The sequence below is a fragment of the Capricornis sumatraensis genome, chromosome 14 (genome assembly GCF_032405125.1).
Source record: "Capricornis sumatraensis isolate serow.1 chromosome 14, serow.2, whole genome shotgun sequence".
In the NCBI taxonomy this organism is placed as follows: Eukaryota; Metazoa; Chordata; class Mammalia; order Artiodactyla; family Bovidae; genus Capricornis; species Capricornis sumatraensis.
The window spans coordinates 75,293,390-75,316,127 of record NC_091082.1 but is presented as its reverse complement, the minus strand read 5'-3'; the positions used below and the strand labels follow the sequence as shown (position 1 = coordinate 75,316,127).

Genomic DNA, 22,738 nt, shown 5'->3' with positions numbered 1-22,738 from the left:
CCTTAAATATCCACAGGTCCTGCCCACTCAGCTCCAGTATTCTTGTCTGGGAAACCCCATGGACAGAGGAGGCTGGCGGGCTACAGTCAATGAGGCTGCAAAAGAGCTGGACACAACTTAGCGACTAAACAGCAGCAACAACCATCTCATTGTGATCTTCCCCAGGGCTAACATTCTAGGAACGTATTGGTACAGATTATTGTTGGTCTTCTCCATTAGAAAGTAAGGTTCTTAAAAGTGTGAAAGTGATTGAAGCTGGGTCTCCTGCATTGCAGCCAGATTCTTTGCCACCTGAGTCACCAGGGAAGCCCACGGTCCTTGAAGGTAGGCATTTTCGTCATTGTTGCCCAATGCTGTGTCCCCAGACCCTGCAATACGCCTGATGGCCTGTAGAGGGCACTCATTTGCCATGTGCATGGATCAACCAATAAATGAACTTGTCACCTTGTCTTTCCTCACAGGTAGTAGAAATGTGAATGAAAGGTGAGAGGGAAAAAGACACATGAACAGAGAGATTAAAGAATGGTAGACTCAGAGCAAGAAAAGGAAGCCCTTCTATTTGGGATACTAACTCTGAACCTTAGTGGTTCAGTAGTAACAAGCCACAGTCATGAAATACAGACTGTCCCTAAGACAAGTCTTACAGATACAGCACTTGTCACTCTTCTGGATTTTTCTCTGAAGTAACTGCTCTCTGTCTCACAAATAGGATAGTATCAGCAAAGTAAACTAGAAGGGGTAACATTTTTTTTCCTATATTCTGAATAAATATAAACCATTTGCTCAAAAAACACATACTTTCTCTTCTAAGAAAAATCACCATGATTTAAAATGTTGTTTCACATTTGAGTGTAGGGTTAACAATTTTTGTGTCTGAAAACCATGACTCTGAACATCTGTCATAGCCACAGCACAATAGTTCATTAAAGATAACCAAAAAAACACTCAGTTACCTCTTGCTCATTTGTATACAGATGTATTTATTTCATATATGCATATATAAATAAAAAATAGTGTTGTCTCATGGCATGAATAAATCCAGTCAGTGAATTACACTCACACACAATACAAAGTCTTTTAAAGATTGAACTGTTAAATATTCTAAAAAAGGAACCACCTTTTAAAAAAAGAGGACACATAGCTAGTTGGTGAGGAATGTCTAAAAAATACAGTATATGTCCCTACATTTGCATCAGGAAATTCATATCGATAGAAAATGTAGCTAAGCTATATTTTTACAAAATTGACATCATCTGTCAATCTAGCAAAGTTTTGCAAGTATTGTTCTCATGCAGCTAAGTAACTGCAACTTTGAGTATCAACCAGTCTCTTAAGATCAGTGCTAATACCTGTCCTGGGCTTTTAAATCCAGTTGTCACGGAATTTCAAACGGCCTCCGCATCAGAAATTGCTACCCTTTCCGGTACACACATTATGCTGTGGGTTTGCTTAGAAACTCCTTGTTGAAGAATCTTCTTGCCTCAACACTACTGAGGGAAACAGAGCAACGAGACGGATTCTGCCTTCTATATTCGATGCTTTCAACTATAGCATTCTTTATTACCTGCAAATAGAGGCAAAAGATGTGTAATTAGTGTTACTCAGAACTCAGTGAAACAGTTGTTTGGGCAAGACATACGTATCTCTATCTATCTGTCTCTATACATCATCCATCTATCACTTATCCATCTGCTGCTGCTGCTAAGTCGCTTCAGTTGTGTTCGACTCTGTGCGACCCCATAGGCAGCAGCCCACCAGGCTCCCCCATTCCTGGGATTCTCCAGGCAAGAACACTGGAGTAGGCTGCCATTTCTTTCTCCAATGCATGAAAGTGAAAAGTGAAACTGAAGTCGCTCAGTCATGCTCGACTCCTAGCAACCCCAAGGACTGCAGCTTACCAGGCTCCTCCGTCCATGGGATTTTCCAGGCAAGAGTACTGGAGTGGGGTGCCATTGCCTTCTCCAGTCATCTATCTATATATCTATAAATGAGGCAAGTCTGAGAAGTTTACAACATCAGAGCTCCTCCCACCCAGAGCTGGTGTGGCCCACTTGGCCTTGGAGATGTGTACACAGTAGGGTTTTCCCATTTCCTCATCCAATCTCCATGGGCAAGCTGGGAGAAGAGAAATGTGTGACTTGGGTGATGCTAACCTACATTAATCTTCTGTGATTTATGTGAGACCCACTGGGGCAGGGCCCTCTGTTCTCTAATGGTAACTTTAAACAAACTGTCATATTCTAGGAAGAGGGATTTATCATGGGAATGTGACACCTTTATTTGCTTTGTGATTTTTAATTTTATATGTTTTTCCCAGAAGACAATTATATATATAATTTTAATTTAATTTTAGCTTTATTTTATAATTTTCCAATTTAATTATAATTTTATAATTATAATTAAAAATTACAATTTAATTATAATTTTACAATCGATATATAATTGTCTACTGAAAAAGATGAGTTCAAATGTTACTGAGTCTTTTAAAAGCAGGTATCCATTGACCTCATCTTTCCCATGAGTGAGGGAAACATAATTCTACAGAAATAGAAGAGGGGGTTTCAGGTCTATGATGGAGACCATGCTAGAGGGCCTACAGGCACAGGGATTTCTTGGCTGTGGATATCAAGGGGAATTAACTTATATCCCCCAGCCATTTCTTCTTCTTTAAAATGGAAATAATAACATTAATCTGAGCTTCTGTGGGAACTGGAGATCATTTATTAATGCCTAGCACATAGGAAACATTTCACAACTAGCATCTATTTATTATTGGTATTTTCACTAACCATACATGAGAAAATTTAGGAGCTTTACCTTAGATGGGAGGGTGTAATATTTACTAGAAATAAACCCACCATATATAGCCAATAGCAGATTTTTTATGATAAAAGTCAGCAAATCCATTACACTATCAAATGTGCCCTACTATGTCTCCTTTTAATTAATCTCACTGTCATTCTAGAAATCATGTCAGCAAGTTTTGAGTTAGTCTCTCCTTCTGAAAAGAGCACCAAAGCAACATGAGACACAGCAACTCTCATTGCAGAGAACCCAAGTAAAATTAAAAATCAACTGTTTACTTCCCAAATAACTAAAAACCTTTAAAATATATAAAAGATCACTGGGGACATCACACTGATAATGACTGCAGTCAACCCCTTTACAAAAAAACATATCAATGTTTGAGCAAAAACAACAATATGAATATCACAAATTAGTGAGTTTATCATAGTTGGAATCTGGCAGATACTTTTAATAAAGGATCATGATTATCAAGGAAAATGGATATCCACATTTATAACTCTGAAAAACCTAGAAAGAAAGAAAGTGAAGTCACTCAGTCGTGCTCGACTCTTTGCGACCCCATGGATAGTAGCCTGCACCAAGCTCCTCCGTCCATGGGAGTTTCAAGGCAAGAATACTGGAGTGGGTTGCCATTTCCTTCTCCAGGGAATCTTCCCAACCCAGGGATCAAACCCGGGTCTCTCACATTATAGACAGACGGTTTACGGTCTGAGCCACCAGGGAAGTCCTGAAAAACCGAAATCATATGCAATTAGAATGTGCGATCTGAACCACTAGGTGGCACATTAACACTATGAAACCATTAACCAGATTTTCAGACTATTGCAGAAAATATTCATTGGTTGTGATGTATCAACAGGAATGGCTGAGCTTAATACTACATCAGTGGCTAAATTCAAACCTTTTGGCAGGATACGTGGTACAATTAGACATGTTCACAGAAACATTAAGTTATATTTGAGCCTTTCTATTTTCTTATTAGACTAAGTAATTATAAATAGTAGTATAGTCACTCAGTCATGTCCAACTCTTTGCAGTCCCATGGACTGTAACTCGCCAGGCTCCTCTGTCCATGGAATTCTCCAGGCAAGAATACTGGAGTGGGTTGCCATTTCCTTCTCTAGGGGATCTTCCCGACCCAGGGATCAAACCCGGGTCTCCTGCATTGCAGGCAGATTCTTTACCGCCTGAGTCACCAGGAAAGCCCCTGCTGTAAATAGTATTCATATCTTTTTTTTTTTTTCATTCCCCTCTGAAAGTCATTGAACTCCAAAGTTTTCCCATCAGTGTCATTCTAGCACAGATCCTCATAATCAACCTCCTCCATCCCCATCACCTATTCCCAAATAAGACATGGGTCATCTTTCTGGTACTATTTAATGGTCTCCCAATCTGCCAGATACTTTAAATATTTGGCAATAAAGGCAAAAAGTAAGAAAACATGCAAAATGTCATCACTCCCCAAAAGGAACAAATTTGGAAGCATGAGATGGGAAGCATTCCACAAGTAAGCACTGAATTCTCAGAACAGAAAATTTAAAATCAGCCTTAGAAGAAAGTTACAGTGTATTCTGCAATAGAAATAAGACTTCTAAATATAACAAAAGGCAAGAGGATAGTCTGGCCTAAATTACTGTGGATTTGCTGGTTAATGCCTGCCTTCTGAATCGAAACTGGTGTTATGAAAGCAAAGGTCTTATTAGTCTTCTCATTTTTGATTCCAGCACTTAGAACACGGAAGGGAAAAATAAATATTTGTAAGATTAATGACTGTCCAGAAGGTGCTCACTGGAGGTCAAATTAAACAGGATAAAGTTCAATGCCTGGGGACAATGAGACTTGAGCTGAGGTGAAGGACAAGCAGGATTTGATACATGGAGTGGAAAGACCGGGTCTTGTCAGGAAAAGGACAGTTTCATAAAGAGGCTGAGGGCATGTACAGGAAACACCTGGGAAGTAGGCTGGCTGGGAAGGAGGCTGTGTATGGAGTAACCAGGAAATAAGGCTGCCTGCGAGACAGATGGTTCAAAAGTGAGGAAAGAATGAGGAAGAAAACAAACCAACCTATGGCCCCATCTCAGCCCCTCAACAAAACTGTGTGTCTTCCAGGAGTCAGCCACAATAATCCACGACTCAGCTGCCTCACATAGAAAAAAAAAAAAGTACCTACCTCATAGGCCAGCTCTGAGTGCTCAATATTTGAAAAGGATGTATCTGGTTTATATCAAGCACTCAAAACTTTTCCTTGTTCTTTTCATGTTGTGCATTATTTATCCTTAGTTCCTAAAACAGTGCCCGGCACAGTAGATACTCAATAAATACGTGTTGAATTAATAAATAAATAAGATGTAAAAAAGATTATAAGTAGCATTAAAAGTAAATGAATTTGGGCGTAATATTCAAGGCCATGATAACCAACAAGGACCTAGTATACTGCACAGGACACTACACTCAATATTTTGTAGTAACCTAAAAGTAAAAAGAACATGAAAAGGGATATATATATATATATATATAGAGAGAGAGAGAGAGAGAGAGAGAACTGAATCAGAGTGCTATATACTTGAAACTAACTTGAACTTTAACATTGTAAATCAGCTATGCGTGCATGCTTGCTAAATCGTTTCAGTTACGTCTGACTCTGTTCGGTCTCTTGGACTGTAGCCCACCAGGCTCCTCTGTCCATGGAATTCTCCAGCAAGAATACTAGAGTGCGTAGCCATTCCTTTCTCCAGGGAAATCAGCTATACTTCAATTTAAAAACAAAGAAATGCCTAGAGATATCACACTTTTAAAAGGCTATGATATATAATAAACTTCTAAATTATTTTGTAGAAGATAAAAACTTTAACTTGTACCTAAATACTCTTAACATGATGATGAAATATCAACAAATAAAGAAGTAGATACCAATACTTATGGCTATATGTTTTTCCTCATTTTGAGTGAAAAGTGAAAGTTGCTCAGTTGTGTCCAACTCTTTGTGACCCCATGGACTATACAGTCCGTGGAATTCTCCAGGCAAGCATACTGGAGTGGGTAGCCTTTCCCTTCTCCAGGGGATCTTCCTAACCCAGGGACTGAACCCAGGTCTCCTGCATTGCAGGTGGATTCTTTACCAGCTGAGTCACCAGGGAAGCCCTTTCTTCATTTTAGTTAACACCTAATATTTAATATTTTATAGGATCATTGGAGAAAGAATTTTAAAAGCTCATGATTACGCACCACTGGTGTATATTGAATAAACTGTCACTGTTTTTATAGTATACCTGCTAAATTAATACATTGAATGAGTGAAACTGTGTAACAGTAATTTTCCTGGGATAACTGAATCATCAAGGTCTTGGAAAAGAAACCTCAGAAGGTGTGTTACCTCCAGATCAAGGTGGCAGTTTATGGGTAGAGCGTGTAACCACATTACCTGGTCAGCATGCATTTCATGGAGTTACTCCACGGTCAGGCATCTGCCTCCAGAGTCCTATATCCTGACACTCGCTACCCCCTTATCCTGCATATTAAAACTCTTCAACAGTTTCAGCCAGTAAGTCGATGACATGTTCTAAACGAATTGTGGACATTTTATTACATATTTACTTTGGTACTGGCCACTGTGATCAGTATCTCTGGAGGATACAGGGTAAAAAAAAGCAAGCCATTGCTTTTAAATGGTTTACATTTATAATTAAAAGCAGAAGATAAATATGAACACGGATAAAAATTAACAACCTTATCATATTACCCATTTCAGTTTATTGAGTGTCTCATGCATGCTGAGCTCTTAAATTATATTCTTTTCCTTAATCGTCATCCCGATCTTGTAAAATATATATCACTATTTCCATTTACAAATGAGGAAAGTAAAATTTGGAAAAGTTAACCAACATGCCCAAGGTCACACAGCAAAAATCTGAGCACCAAATTTGGCCTGACTCCAAAGTCTCTGCATTTTCCACATACCACTTGTTTACCAGTGTAAGTCACTATATGTTAGTTTTCCTTAAAAAAAAAAAAGACCCCCCAAATTGATATGCTGCCGCCGTAAAAGCACTTGAGCAATGTTCAGCGAAAAAGAATTTGGGAGGACTGAGTAAGTGCAGAAACCTGACGCTAATGAGAAGCCCAGCCTGCTGTCACAAAGTGAAAAGAAACAGAAGCCACTTAAGCTGAACGGGAATTTAGCTTCAGTGAGGCTGGCTCCCTGAGATCTCTGGAAAATGAAGCAACAGAAGCACATAGCTGTCAGAGACAGGTTGGTCTTTTCAGAGTCAAGGTTTAAGTCGGAATGTGAATTGAAGATGAAAATTCCCCTGAAGTCATAGTGGTCGTGGCCAGAAAGTTGAAAACTGCCTCCGTGGGACGGGCACTCAGATGTCTGTGCATGAGGAGAGTTTGTATACACAGTGTCCACAACTGGTGAGCAACTCTGACAGTCTATGGCAAGGAAGCATGTGCTGTGTTGCTGCTGTGTGCGTTAGTCACTGACTCTCGTCAAATGGTGTGGGAGCGAGTGACTTAGCTCATGACTGAGCCTAATGACCTAACCGCCCACCTCAGAGTTCGGCTGATCTTTATTTCTCATCACTTATCAAGAAGCTTTGATTCTGATAAAATATGCTTTCCTGGTTAAAAACAAGGAGTGGGCGTCATCAAAGGAGAGATAGATGTCCGTGAAAACTAGAAGTCGTACCTGGGTATGAGGCGCATACACACATATACACACCCACGAGAAACCTCAGTGGTTATATAATTTAAGCGGGAAGCCTAAATTCATTCCCTCAAAAATACATGCATTTACTGCCTAGGCTGCTATTACCTGCACTCATTTATTTCTATTCTTACTTCTCACCATTTGCGAAGGTCTTGACATATATCCATCATGGTGCAGGATATAGACATACATAGGTATCAGTTCAGACAGTTCAGTCGCTCAGTCGTGTCTGACTCTTTGCGACCCCATGAATCGCAGCACTCCAGGGCTCCCTGTCCACCACCAACTCCTGGAGTTCACCCAAACTCATGCCCATCGAGTCAGTGATGCCATCCAGCCATCTCATCCTCTGTCGTCCCCTTCTCCTCCTGCCCCCAATCCCTCCCAGCATCAGAGTCTTTTCAAATGAATCAATTCTTCCCATGAGGTGGCCAAAGTATTGGAGTTTCAGCTTTAGCATCATTCCTTCCAAAGAAATCCCAGGACTGATCTCCCTCAGAATGGACTGGTTGGATCTCCTTGCAGTCCAAGAGACTCTCAAGAGTCTTCTCCAACACCTCAGTTCAAAAGCATCAATTCTTTGGCACTCAGCCTTCTTCACAGTCCAACTCTCACATCCATACATGACCACTGGAAAAACCATAGCCTTGACTAGACGGACCTTTGTTGGCAAAGTAACGTCTCTGCTTTTAAATATGCTATCTAGGTTGGTCATAATTTTTCTTACAAGGAGTAAGCATCTTTTAATTTCATGGCTGCAGTCACCATCTGCAGTGATTTTGAAGCCCCGAAAAATAAAGTCTGACACTGTTTCCACTGTTTCCCCATCTATTTCCCATGAAGTGATGGGACCAGATGCCATGATCTTCGTTTTCTGAATGTGGAGCTTTAAGCCAACTTTTTCACTCTCCACTTTCACTTTCATCAAGAGACTTTTTAGTTCCTCTTCACTTTCTGCCATAAGGGTGGTGTCATCTGCATATCTGAGCTTATTGATATTTCTCCTGGCAATCTTGATTCCAGCTTGTGCTTCTTCCATCCCAGTGTTTCTCATGATGTATAGTTCCCACTTATTAAGCAGCTTCTGCTTGTAGGGAACTGTTTGTTCATCCATCACCTGACTGAGGGACTTCCTTGGTGGACCAGTGGTTAAGACACTGCCTTCCAAGGCCAAGGGCATGGGTTCAGTCCTGGGTTGGAGAGCTAAGATCAATAATATCAATAGCCTCAGATATGCAGATGACACCACCCTTATGGCAGAAAGTGAAGAAGAACTAAAAAGCCTCTTGATGAAAGTGAAAGAGGAGAGTGGAAAAGTTGGCTTAAAGCTCAACATTCAGAAAACGAAGATCATGGCATCTGGTCCCATCATTTCATGGCAAATAGATGGGGAAACACTGGAACCAGTGGCTGACTTTATTTTTCTGGGCTCTAAAATCACTGCAGATGGTGACTGCAGCCATTAAATTAAAAGACACTTGCTCCTTGGAAGAAAAGTTATGACCAACCTAGACAGCGTATTGAAAAGCAGAGACATTACTTTGTCAACAAAGGTCCATCTAGTCAAGGCTATGGTTTTTCTAGTGGTCATGTATGGATCTGAGAGTTGGACTATAAAGAAGGCAGAGCACAGAAGAATTGATGCTTTTGAACTGTGGTGTTGGAGAAGACTCTTGAGAGTCCCTTGGACTGCAAGGAAATCCAACCAGTCCATCCTAAAGGAAATCAGTCCTGAATATTCATTGGAAGGACTGATGCTGAAGCTGAAACTCTAATACTTTGGCCACGTGATGCGAAGAACTGACTCCTTTGAAAAGACCCTGATACTCGGAAGGATTAAAGGCAGGAGGAGAAGGGGACGACAGAGGATGAGATGGTTGGATGACATCACCGACTCAATGGACATGGGTTTAGGTGGACTCTGGGAGTTGGTGATGGACAGGGAGGCTTGGCGTGCTGCAGTTCATAGGGTCACAAAGAGTTGGACACGACTGAGCGACTGAACTGAACTGAACACCTGACTGAAAATTCACTACTGCCACCGTGGTAGGTACTGTTACACTTGTTTCAGAGATGAGGAAATTGAGGCTCAAAAAGTTTAAGTAGCTTATTCAAAGTCATAAAAATAAGCCCATCTAAGAGCTAAACATGATATACAGTCCATGACCTTGCTTCTACATACTGTGTCAAGTAAGTTCTTAGGAGTAATTAAAACCTGTTTAATTGAATGGCTTGTGAAAAATCTGTGTTTGATGAGCTCTAAGTCAGGACAGTTATTTTGGGATTCAGTCTGGTTTTGTTTAGGCATTAACTTTTTCATCTATGTGTCAAACAAAGATGAATTATTCATACTATGAAGAATGTTTGTAAAATATATAAACAGAACTATATCATTCCCTAAATAGCTTAGTGAGTTTTATAAAACCAGAACTGAAAACAATGAGAAAAATGAAGTTGTGTAAATTATATACACCTATATGTATATATATGTCATATACATAAACATGAATATATACATATATGTCAGTATACAGATATACTTGTATGTTTTTGTATGTATCCTTTAATTTTCCCAAGTCCAATGGGTATTTATACATTCCTATAATCTATTTTTTTTAATCCATTTGAGGACAACTGATCAAGTCTAATACATTTCACCCCCATGAGAAGACAATATAATTTTTTTTTTTTACTGGCTTCATACTGGAACCATAGGATTATTGCTTTAGTAACCCTTAGTGCTTTTTTGTTTTTAACAGCATGAGGTTTTATAAAATACAACTCTATTCTGAGAATATCTGTTTGTTCCCTAAAATCATGGATTAAAATGTTGATTTTCTTCTATTATTCTTTAAATTTTCGCCATCACCACAGAAACAATGTAGCATGCAGATTTCAGATTTTCACTGACTAATAAGGTTAAAGAAAAGAAATAAATCCATTTAGAAAATGATATGTACTATGAATGTTGCTATCCATGTTTTACCTGAACTATCACATGTTGTTCACAAATGAACACTGACAAGAAACACTTTGGAGTTGCAGAAGCTGAAGGTTATTGGGAAATTTTCATATGTTTAAAAAAATCAAAGATATTGATTAATAAATATATTATGGTGTAACTGTCACAACTGCACACAATTGATCATTACTAGTTTCAGACCAAACTAAACAAACAAACAAACAAACTAGACGTGCCAGAATTCTATTAGATCACAAAAATCGAATGAAATCTCATATGCACAGAAGACTCATTCACACGTGGTCCATTCTTTTACTCCATTCATACAATCTCCAAAAGGACTGGCAAATCGGGTGTGATGCCTTTTCCTCTCCATTTAATTTTTCTTTCTTTTCCTTTTATGCTTTTTTTCTAACGTACAAAATCCAAGTAGACTCATGAACTTGGGCTTTTACCACTGATCATCATGTGTCAGACACTATGCTGTGGAACCACAAGCCAACATGAATCCAATTACACAACAGCGGTCTAAATGGTGAGTCAGCAGCTAAAGAATTTTACACAGATACAGAATCTTAGCAGCAGATATACTAGTGCTAGGAATAACACTGAAGAGCATGACTTGTTTTAATGTTTGTGAAGCAAGGCACACTTGATATCTCCGGGGCTAAACTTGGAGAAACTGCTACTTCTGGAGACAGTTCCAAGATCCACAAAAATAAAAAGACATTTAAAGGCATGAGTCTGTTCATTAAAATTCATGCTATTTTTGCCGATTAATTGCACTTCTGGTAGCATTCACTTCTCTACTCATATTTCCATTGTAAGACTTTTCTTCCAACTTATAGTTTACTTTATCATAGGATAAACCTACTAGATACTTTGGGAAAGAAGCTGAGGATTAACTAATCCTTCACACAATAGCATAAAATGTGGGCTCTGCCAATTTGGAGGCACTGGGTTCCTTATTTGTGAATTTTATGGGGTTCTTCTGGAGATTAGTAGAATTTACAAAAATGAAAATGGTAAATTTTGGGGTGGTATCATTCATAAAAGTTATTTTTTATGAATTAAAATGAGGTATTGCTATGTTCATTGATATGGAAATATTGGACATTTTCAATGATCATAGGAGATACTTACATCAATGTTGTTCAAGGTATTGAAGTACATAAGATCATGCAGCCTTTTAAATGCTTGATTTGGGTATTGAAAGTTGAAGGTCGAAAACGGTGATTCAGGGTCATCAAAAATATCAAAATCAGCTATTTCTTTCTCTTCATTAGTTTCTCTTGGAACACCTAAATATAGGAAGAGTTTCAAATGATGTTATTTCAAAAACCACAAATTATCTCTAAAGTCCAGGGCATAAAACATTCAAATAGCCATAAACACAACCTTGGGAGACCCTTCAGGAGTCATATAATCCTCAGTGCACACTATGAGGCCTCTGCTCATATACCCTGGACTTGACCATTTCTGTGTACTCTGACTGGGCACCTTCCAGTTGCCAGCACCTGCATCTCTGTGCTAAGGGCTTTCTGCTGCTACTGTTTAGTCTGACTAAGTCGTGTCTGACTCTTTTGCAACCCTACAGACTGCGGCCCACCAGTCTCCTCTGTCCATGGGATTTCCCAGGCAAGCATACTGGAATGGGTTTCCATTTCCTTCTCCAGGAAAGAACGTGAAAGTGAAGTCGCTCAGTCGTGTCCAACTCTTTGCGACCCCATAGATTGTAGCCTACCAGGCTCCTCTGTCCATGGCATTTTCCAGGCAATAGTACTGGAGTGGATTGCCATTTCCTTCTCCAGGGGATCTTCCCAACTCAGGGATTAAACCTGTGTCTCCTGCTTGGCAGGTGGACTCTTTACCACTGAGCCACCTGGGAAGCCCCGAAGGCTTTCTACTCTTCCCTGTAACTGCTCAAGGCTGCTTTGCTGATTAGCAGCAGGCTGGAAGTTCCAGTCAATAATACTCTGTCCCAGGAAGCAGTCAACCAAAGACTCTATGGTATTGGTATATAAATTCCTTGTTTCCCTTGCCACTTGCTGTGTAAGTGGAAACATGATCTGACTACATTTTATTTCATCTCCTAGGATCAGGTTCTCCTGTGGTAGCAGGCTTACTAACACATCTTTTGTTGTCTGCCTTTCTTCCTTTTATCAGTTCTCAGCTCTTTTACTAAAGTTTCCTACTTCACCCAAACAAACTCTTTGCACTTGAACCCTTTGCTTGGAATTTACTTCTGGTAGAACCCAAAGCCAGACATTAATTAATTGTCTTCATGTCACAAGAATCCCCTCCACAGCCTGTTTTTGAGAATTAATAGTGACAGAAAATTCAACATTTCTTATGCTTTAGGTATTTCACTGTTCAATAACTAAAAATTCCAGCTAATACTTCCTTCTTTTGTGTTGAAGCATGACTCAGGAGAATCTCCACCTCTATTGACCTTTTCTCTGACTTCGTCCACTATGTAGAAGAAGATTACTTTCCTCCCCATAGTCTCAAACCTTCCATGGCTATTTTTTCATCTTTTCTTTAACAGCTACATTTTCTGGTCTGAAAATAATATAACGTTGAGACATTTAGTATCTTGCCAGTCAATCTCTAGCTCTCCTTTTGTTAATCAGTATCTTCCAGGATATAGAAGAGTCCATAGACTCCTTTGGATGTGGCAAAACAAAATGCTGGTGCCTTGAACTTGATTCTCTTTTTCTAAAGGAATGTAACATGGTGGACCTGAAATTACCATCCATATTGTACTGCTAGATTTCATGAATTTTTTTTTTAATTTTAAAATCTTTAATTCTTACATGTGTTCCCAAACATGAACCCCCCTCCCACCTCCCTCTCCATAACATCTCTGTGGGTCATCCCCATGCACCAGCCCCAAGCATGCTGTATCCTGTGTCAGACATAGACTGGCAATTCAATTCTTACATGATAGTATACATGATAGAATGCCATTCTCCCAAATCATCCCACAATTTCATGAATTTTTATGGTCAGTTAACATTCCCACAATTTTTTGCACGATTTTTTCTGAAACAAGGCCTCCCTTACAAAGGTAGCAATCAAAATATTTAACAATGCCTATGACAAGGACATTTGTTCCAATCCATCAGAACAAATATAACCTGAGATTGCAGAATAAAGCCCCAGAGGTTTTATCAAGCTAGTTAATTACCCTTCAGTTTCTGGATTATGAGGAACTCAGGAGACTCTAGGGTGAGAAAGGGGGGAAGTGCTTGGGGTCTCAGGATGGTAGCCATTTATCAACGTAAAGGAAGTGTTCAATGTTGTAACGGCTGGTATGGCAGTGCCAGCATGAAGCACCTTAATGTCATTCTTATGCTTTATCAGCTTTCTGCCTTACAGACCATAATTCCTGATGTACCTGGAGCCTTGTACTTTCTGAAGTTGATGTTGGCCAGAACAAAGTGAATGATAGTTGGGCAATCTTTCTCAACATCAGGATTCTTGGGTTTAAAAACGTAGCATTCCTTCAGTCCTTCTCGATCGAACACGTAAGGATCAATCTTTGGAAACGGGAGCTTGTTCATTTTAGCCCACTTTTCTGCAAGTAGAAGTTCCTATGGAAGAGAGGGAAAGGTAATTTGTTCAGCTGGTCTGCTCACCATTCACTATTCATTAGCTGTCTACCATGTGTTAGTATGTTCCTTGCTGAAGATGAGTAACGATCTTCTTAAGAAACTTATCAATCTCAAGAAATACAAAATTACTCCATGAACAAACTCACGATCATTTTTTACTTCTTTATATAAGGCTAGTTCCATAGGAGACATTGGAAAAATTATTAATGAACTGAACTGACTGAAATTACACTGATGCAATTGCTAGAGATTCTGGGTAGGCTTTCCTGGTGGCTCAGTGGTAAAGACTCTGCCTGCAAGGCAGGAGGTTCAGGGAAGATAGCCAGAGTGAGAAATGGCAACTCACTCCAGTATTCCTGCCTGGAAAATCCCATGTATCGCAAGAGTTGGACACAACTGAGTGACTAAACAACAACAACAACAACAATGGGTTCTGGGCATTTACAAGTCATGTGAATGTTTTTTAACCCTTCAAAGAGGAGCACTCTGTTACTGAATTTTTACCTGCATTTTCTCCATAAAACTGATTAAAAATGAATACATCTTATGAATGCAAAAACAGTTGAGCTGCTCTGAATTAGCTTCTTTTTTTGCTTCTCTTTAGGAAAAGAAGCTATTTTGTTGACATGTAACATGACCAAGAAGTACATGTTTGCTGTTGACTACTGAGGTTTTAGAAAAGGCAGAGGAACCAGAGATCAAATTGCCAACATCCGCTGGATCATGGAAAAAGCAAGAGAGTTCCAGAAACACATCTATTTCTGCTTTATTGACTATGCCAAAGCCTTTGACTGTGTGGATCACAATAAACTATGGAAAATTCTGAAAGAGGTGGGAATACCAGACCACCTAACCTGCCTCTTGAGAAATCTGTATGCAGGTCAGGAGGCAACAGTTAGAACTGGACATGGACCAACAGACTGGTTCCAAATAGGAAAAGGAGTATGTCAAGGCTGCATATTGTCACCTTGCTTATTTAACTTATATGCAGAGTACATCATGAGAAACGCTGGACTGGAAGAAACACAAGCTAGAATCAAGATTGCTGGGAGAAATATCAATAACCTCAGACATGCAGATGACACCACCCTTAGTGCAGAAAGTGAAGAGGAAATAAAAAGCCTCTTGGTGAAAGTGAAAGAGGAGAGTGAACAAGTTGGCCTAAAGCTCAACATTCAGAAAATGAAGATTATGGCATCTGGTCCCATCACTTCATGGGAAGTAGATGGGGAAACAGTGGAAACAGGGTCAGACTTTATTTTGGGGGCTCCAAAATCACTGCAGATGGTGACTGCAGCCATGAAATTAAAAGATGCCTACTCCTTGGAAGAAAAGTGATGACCAACCTAGATGGCATATTCAAAACCAGAGACATCATTTTGCTGACTAAGGTCCATCTAGTCAAGGTTATGGTTTTTCCTGTGGTCATGTATGGATGTGAGAGTTGGACTGTGAAGAAGGCTGAGTGTCGAAGAATTGATGCTTTTGAACTGTGGTTTTGGAGAAGACTCTTGACAGTCCCTTGGACTGCAAGGAGATCCAACCAGTCCATTCTGAAGGAGATCAGCCCTGGGATTTCTTTGGAAGGAATGATGCTAAAGCTGAAACTCCAGTACTTTGGCCACCTCATACAAAGAATTGACTCATTGGAAAAGACTTTGATGCTGGGAAGGATTGAGGGCAGGAGGAGATGGAGACGACAGAGGATGAGATGGCTGGATGGCATCACTGACTCGATGGACATGAATCAGAGTGAACTCCAGGAGGTGGTGATGGATAGGGAGGCCTGGCATGCTGCGATTCATGGGGTCGCAAAGAGTCAGACACGAGTGAGTGACTGAACTGAACTGAACTGAGGTTTTGGGCTTGCCTTGGCTCAGACGGTAAAGTGTCTGCCTACAATGCAGGAGACCCGGGTTTGATCCCTGGGTAGGGAAGTTCCCCTGGAGAAGGAAATGGCACCCCACTCCAGTACTCTTGCCTGGAAAATCCCATGGACGGAGGAGCCCAGTAGGCTACAGTCCATGAGGTCACAAAGAGTCGGACATGACCGAGCGACTTCACTTCACTGAGGTTTTAGGCTTATTTTCGTGTCAAGGAAGACTAACACAGAGGATAAGCACAAAAATTAATTAATTCAAACTGGAGAACATAAATCAGTACAGAGAGGTGCAGTGAATAGAGCTTATTTCTACTAAAATGCAGCTTAAAGGCACAGGGGACAAGTAAGAAACAGACTGTGGTAGTGGGAAAGCGCAGACTCTGGGGCCACACTGCCCGAGTTAAAGTGCACGCTCGGGGACCTTGGGCATATTCCCTGAGGCCTCTACACTCAATACCCTCAAATATAAAATAAAGACGGTCAAGATAATCCATATCACATAAGACTGCTATTACAATTAAATCAATTAGCATGGTTGCAATAGTCAGTAGCATGCCTGTCACATCACTTTTTATACACGTTTGCCAAATGAAAGTCAGTAAAGAGAGGAAAAGATGTGGAAGGGGGAAAAGTGAAGAAAGAAAAGAAGAAGAAAGAAGAGAGAGAGCAACACTATTAGGGAAATTCCTAAAGAGCAGAAGTTTTGGAGAAATGATCATTACCATCTTAAGTTTTTTTTTTTAACTACTTTGTCATCACATTGATTCCTTCAATGATAATCATTAGTCGTCAGTCTAAGCTCTATGCTAGGAGGTGGGGACGTAATGGTGAGTAAAACTTATTCTTACAGAATGGACATAGAGAGACAGTAATCAAACAACCCTCTAGGTTTAAAACTGGCAAATGCTATGAGTAAAGTATTTAGTTGCTGTGAGATTTTGCAACATACCTGGACTATTTCCTCACAGTGCATATTAATTCACTCAACATTATGATGAAGCACCTATGTTCCAGGCATAAGAGAGGAGCTATCCTTGAATACCTAGGGATCATAAATTAAGGGGGAAGATAAAGAACAGACATGATAGTGCAGTATGAAAGAGAGAGGGAACATGACGGATGGCTTCATACCTGGGCTGTGCAGCCTGAAAGGCCCAGCCTATCTTGACTTGCAAGCTGGGTGATCTGAGACAAACTGCTTAGCACAATAGCTCCACATGGAAGAAATGGTTTTGTGTACAAAAAGAAAAAAAAAAATGCAGTGATGCTCCTCTAATGCACCATAGGGATCATAAGTAACAAGCAACACACATGGACCAGGCTGTGTACTGTCTTTGAAGTAGCAGACTCCCAATCCCATTCTGGGGCTTCCCAGGCGGCTCAGCGGTAAAGAATCTGCTTGCCAATGAGGGAGCTGCAGGAGACAAGGGTTCAATCCCTGGATCAGGATGATCCCCTGAGAAGGAAATGGCAACCCACTCCAGTATTCTTTCCTGGAAAATCCCATGGACAGAGGAGCCTGGAGGGCTGTAGTCCATCAGATCACAGAGTCAGACATGACTTAGTGACTGAGCACACACACAATCCCAGTTAATCTGCATTTCAGCTGTTTCTTATTTCCCACCAATTTATTTGTAAATAAATGAGCTGTAAAATAAAGTTGATACTATTATCTTCCTGAGCATTGCTGTGAGGATTAAGCGAGATCATATATTTTTTAAAACTCAGTAATTTATATTTAAGAAAGGTATTTATTTATATGTGAGTTTTCCCCCATAAATTATTTTTTTAATTGGATGAAAACTGCTTTACAAAGTTGTGTTAACCTAGTGAAGAAAATAGTCACTTTAAAATAGCACCTTAAGTTTAGGGAAAAAAAACGCTTTTCATTGAGCATTCACTGTTCCTGATGCTTCTGGAGTGTGAACATTAAGCTGATCGACTCTCTCAATGTCATTTACTGAGGAATAAAAATCTGGGAAAACAGATTTATATTAAAACATTTGTTCCATAAACTGTCAAGCTAAATGTGATTATATTTCACTTAAAATTCCATATGTACACAGGGACAATTGCGTGTTTGAAACTTGAGAATTATCTCTAAATCCTTTATCTTCCTGTTCAGCTGAATTATTCAGGCTGTTATTTCTTGTCTAGCACTGTTCACAGTTATTCATTAACAATTATTCAACATCAAAATAAAACCAAAAGTTCACACTGTGGAATTGCATGGGAACAAGGGAAAGGAAGGGCTCTCCAGTGTTTACAAACGTGACTCAAGGGTGTGACCAAGATGTGAGTGCGCGGAGAAAGAGAAGGGAATCGCCTGAGGTAAAAGACCAAGCTATTTTTAGATAGATATTTTATGCAGGAATCAGGAAGTGATGGAAACTTTCCCTTTCCTTATATGAGCCTGATGTGGAAAGGATTAAAACCTGATGACTATAAAGGCAGTGATTACAGGATGGAAAAACCGTCTCCTCTCCTCCCATGTCTCGTTTGTAAAGGCTGAGAAACAATGACACAACTATGAGTGGGACAGACGAGTTTGAAAAGAATATTTTAAAAGAATGCAGTGAGCAAAAATAATTGCTATTCCACAAATTACAGCAGAACTGAGTTCTAACCATCCATTTGGGTTACTGCTTGACACCTCAGATTTTCACAGACTAATTCATGGTAAATTACTTCCCTGGTGGCTCAGACGGTAAAGCCTCTGTCTACAATGCGGGAAATCCAGGTTCGAGCCCTGGGTTGGGAAGAGTCCCTCAAGAAGGAAATGGCAATCCACTCCAGTACTGTTGCCTGGAAAATCCCATGGACAGAGGAGCCTGGCAGGATTCAGTCTATGGGGTCGCAAAGAGTCGGACACGATTGAGCGACTTCACTTCACTTCACTTACATAGTATTAACTAAAATGATGTTCTGTGAAGATAAAAATTTGAAAGTATCCTTCAAAGTTATAGTTTGTAGGATGCTTATACTCATTTAAGAGTACTAAAACACTTTGAGATGGCTGGATGGCATCACTGACTCGATGGACGTGAGTCTGAGTGAACTCCGGAAGTTGGTGATGGACAGGGAGGCCTGGCGTGCTGCGATTCATGCGGTCGCAAAGAGTCGGACACGACTGAGCGACTGAACTGAACTGAACTGAAAACACTTTGAAAGATAGGAAAAACAATCTGAATAATATAAAAATATGTACAAACTATAGTATGAATGGCATATATATGCCATTTTATTTATTTATACATGTAGATATATATTTTAAATTATTATATTATATTAGCTTTTCTCCAGAGGAAATGAAGTTTTTTTCTCTATATACCTAGGGCATGTGTTTCCTCATTATTTAAAATCTATTTTTAGATTGGATAGAGGAGTATAACTGTGTAAATAAATTTACAGAATTCTAGGAAATTTTTGAAGAAACTAATGTAAAATACAATAGGTAGAAACAACAATTTAGAATTCATTATTTTGTGGTTATGATCATTCTCACTTCCAAAAAAAGTGTTAGGTCCCAAGAGCTTTACAATGCAATATGCACAAAAATAATTTTCTATATCTGATAGTGTACAGAGCACTTTACATTTCTCCTTAGTTCTTCTTCACTGAGAGGTTACTATACATTCACAAAAATATGTAAGGAGAAATTAATGTTGAGTATATTTCCTCATGACAAGGCCTCTAATCCTCCATGACCAAACAGGTGTAGTGGGTTGAATGGTGGCCCTCCAAAAGAAAAGTCTATGCTCTAACCCCCAGGACCTGTGAATGCAACCTCATTAGGAGAAGAGGTTTTTGCAAGTATAATTAAATTAAGGATCTGAATTTGAGGTAATTGTGGATTAGCTGGGTGGGCCATAAAATCCAACGATGAATATTCTTATGAAAACACACACACACAGAGGAGAAGGCCATAGGAAGACGGAGGCTGAGATTAGAGTTATGTAGCCACAAACCAAGGAAAGCCTGGAACTACTGGAAACTGGAAAAGACAAAGAAGAGTTCTCCCGTAGAGCTTTTGGAGGGAGTGTGGCCCTGAGGACACCTTGATCTTGACTTCTGGTCTCCAGAACTGTGAGAGAAGAATACATTTCTGTTGTTTGTGGCAACTTGCTGCTCTGCTGCTGCTAAGTTGCTTCAATCATGTCCGACTCTATAACCGCAGAAATGAACTTAAGCCGTAAGCCTATAAAGGCTACACTCGATAACATGCACTTCCCTTCATCAGCCAGGTTGGACTGATGCCCACAGAGCTAACACCTGGACTGGTCTGGCCATGATGGTTTGACCCAACTGAACAATCTAAGTACAACGTATGCTGCTAAATCACTTCAGCTGTGTCTGACTCTGTGCGACCCCAGAGACGGCAGCCCACCAGGCTCCCCCATCCCTGGGATTCTCCAGGCAAGAACACTGGAGTGGGTTGCCATTTCCTTCTCCAGTGCGTGAAAGTGAAAGTGAAAGTGAAGTCGCTCAGTTGTGTCTGACTCTTAGCGACCCCGTGGACTGTAGCCTACCCGGCTCTTCCGTCCATGGGATTCTCCAGGCGAGAGTGCTGGAGTGGGGGGCCATTGAGGTTCTAAACCAAGGAGCATGCCATAATGTCAACAAATAAATCAGGTTAGCATTGAAAAATACAGATTCTTTTTTGCATTATTTGTGGTGGTAGTTTAATCGCTAAATTGTGTCTGACTCATGGACTGTTGCCCGAAAGGCTCTTCTGTCAATGGGATGCAAGAATACTGGAATGGGTTGCTGTTCCCTTCTTCAGTGGATCTTCCCAAACCAGGGTTTGAAAAATCCAGGTCTCCTGCATTGCAGATGGATTCTTTTGGAATAAAGGAAGCCCTTTTTTGTGGGTAAATGAGATTTTGACCTTGATAAAGTTAATTTCGATACATTACTTCTATAATTTGTAAAGACTAGCTACTTTCAAATTTCCTTTTAATTCTCTTGTCCTTTTCCCCTTCCCTCATTGCTTCCTTCTCTCCTTTTCTCCTTCTTTCTCTCTTTCCTTTTATTTTTGAGAGGATAAACTCATTGTTCTGACTTCCAGCCACTAAGCATTTAAAAGGGCACTGAAATACAGCTAGATTCATGCCCAACATACGGCAGCATAAAGTAACATAATTTATGGAATAACAATCCAAATCCATTACTCTACATAAAACTTTATAAGCTAAAGAAAAAAATCTAGAATGGTAAACTCTAAACTTCCCTGTATTCCTTGCTTATTCTTCAAAACATCCAAAGCATTTTCCCCCCTCCTTTAAATTCAACCTATTTATTTTGAAGACTTGACTATGAAGGTACTGGATTATTTTGTGACCAATGTGAAGAACAAACCTTATTAAAATTTATCTTGCGTAAACCCTACGGGAAAACTAAATTTGCATGGCATATATCTGTTATTAAATGATTAACAAAAAGAACTTGATAAACTGAAACCCAAAATTATTTTTCTTAAATCAATTAATAACACTATTTAGAGTTATGAGGTTCTGTATATTTGGACTATTATTAGAGTGTGTAGCCACTAATCTACAAAAAACAAAATCCTTCATTATCACCGACATTGACGTCATGAACTTTCTAGGCTGGTTATAAAGTAGATATAATATGAAATGTGTTGCCTTTATCAAAAGGCATGATATCCATCATTTTATATCTCCCTGACGAAATCTGAGATTTAACTATATTTATGAAATGCCTAAGAAACATAGTTACTGGCTCTAAATTTTTGCTCAGGATTTATGCTCTACTCCTTAACTTCAAATGGTATCCAATTTCAGTCTAAGAAATAGGACACTTGTTGTTGCCATTGCTGTTTAGTCATTAAGTTGTGTCTGACTCTTTGCAGCCCCATGGACTGTAGCCCACCAGGCTCCTTTGTCCATCAGATTTTCCAGGAAAGAACACTGGAGTAAGTTGCCATTTCCTTCTTCAAGGGATCTTCCTGACCCAGGGACTGAACTCCTATCTCCTTCATTGGCAGGTAGATTCTTTACCACCGAGCCACCAGACAAGCCACCCAAATAGAAAATTATTCATTATTTAATCACCTTAAAAACTCATATTGCATATATTCAGGTATTGCGTTGAAACTTCTCTGCTATCAAAAACTTTTATGTACAACTCAATTTTTATGGCTCAGGAGCAAAGAATCTGCCTGCAGTGCAGAAGACACAAAATACCCGAGTTCAGTCCTCGGGTTGGGAAGATCCCTGGAGGAGGGCATGGCAACCCACTCCAATATTCTTGCCTGGAGACTCCCATGAACAGAGGAGTCTGGAAGGCTAGTTCATAGAGTCACAAAGAGTCAGATATGACTGAAGCAACTTAGTACATATCATACCTATAATAAGTATTCCACTTTAGTATTAATAGTACTATATTTTTATACTTATATGCAGAGTACATCATGAGAAACACTGGGCTGGAAGAAGCACAAGCTGGAATCAAGATTGCCGGGAGAAATATCAATAACCTCAGATATGTAGATGACACCACCCTAATGGCAGAAAGTGAAGAGGAACTAGAAAGCTTCTTGATGAAAGTGAAAGTGGAGAGTGAAAAAGTTGGCTTAAAGCTCAACATTCAGAAAACAAAGATCATGGCATCTGGTCCCATCACTTCATGGGAAATAGATGGGGAAACAGTGGAAACAGTGGCAGACTTCATTTTTGGGGGCTCCAAAATCACTGCAGATGGTGATTGCAGCCATGAAATTAAAAGATGCTTACTCCTTG

The 22,738-nt window shown here is 39.8% G+C and overlaps 1 protein-coding gene across 1 annotated transcript in view; it reads right to left on the bottom strand.

The window, feature by feature from the left end:
* Nucleotides 1-1,030: 1,030 nt before the first annotated feature.
* PLA2G4A (phospholipase A2 group IVA) overlaps nt 1,031-22,738 on the bottom strand; it is a 165,093-nt gene continuing 143,385 nt past the window's right edge. The window contains exons 16-18 of the mRNA XM_068985973.1: nt 13,879-14,074; nt 11,622-11,779; nt 1,031-1,564 (exon numbers count right to left, since the gene is read on the bottom strand). Coding sequence (XP_068842074.1) covers nt 1,433-1,564; nt 11,622-11,779; nt 13,879-14,074 — 486 coding nt within the window. The 3' untranslated portion in view covers nt 1,031-1,432. The remainder of the gene's footprint in view (nt 1,565-11,621; nt 11,780-13,878; nt 14,075-22,738) is intronic.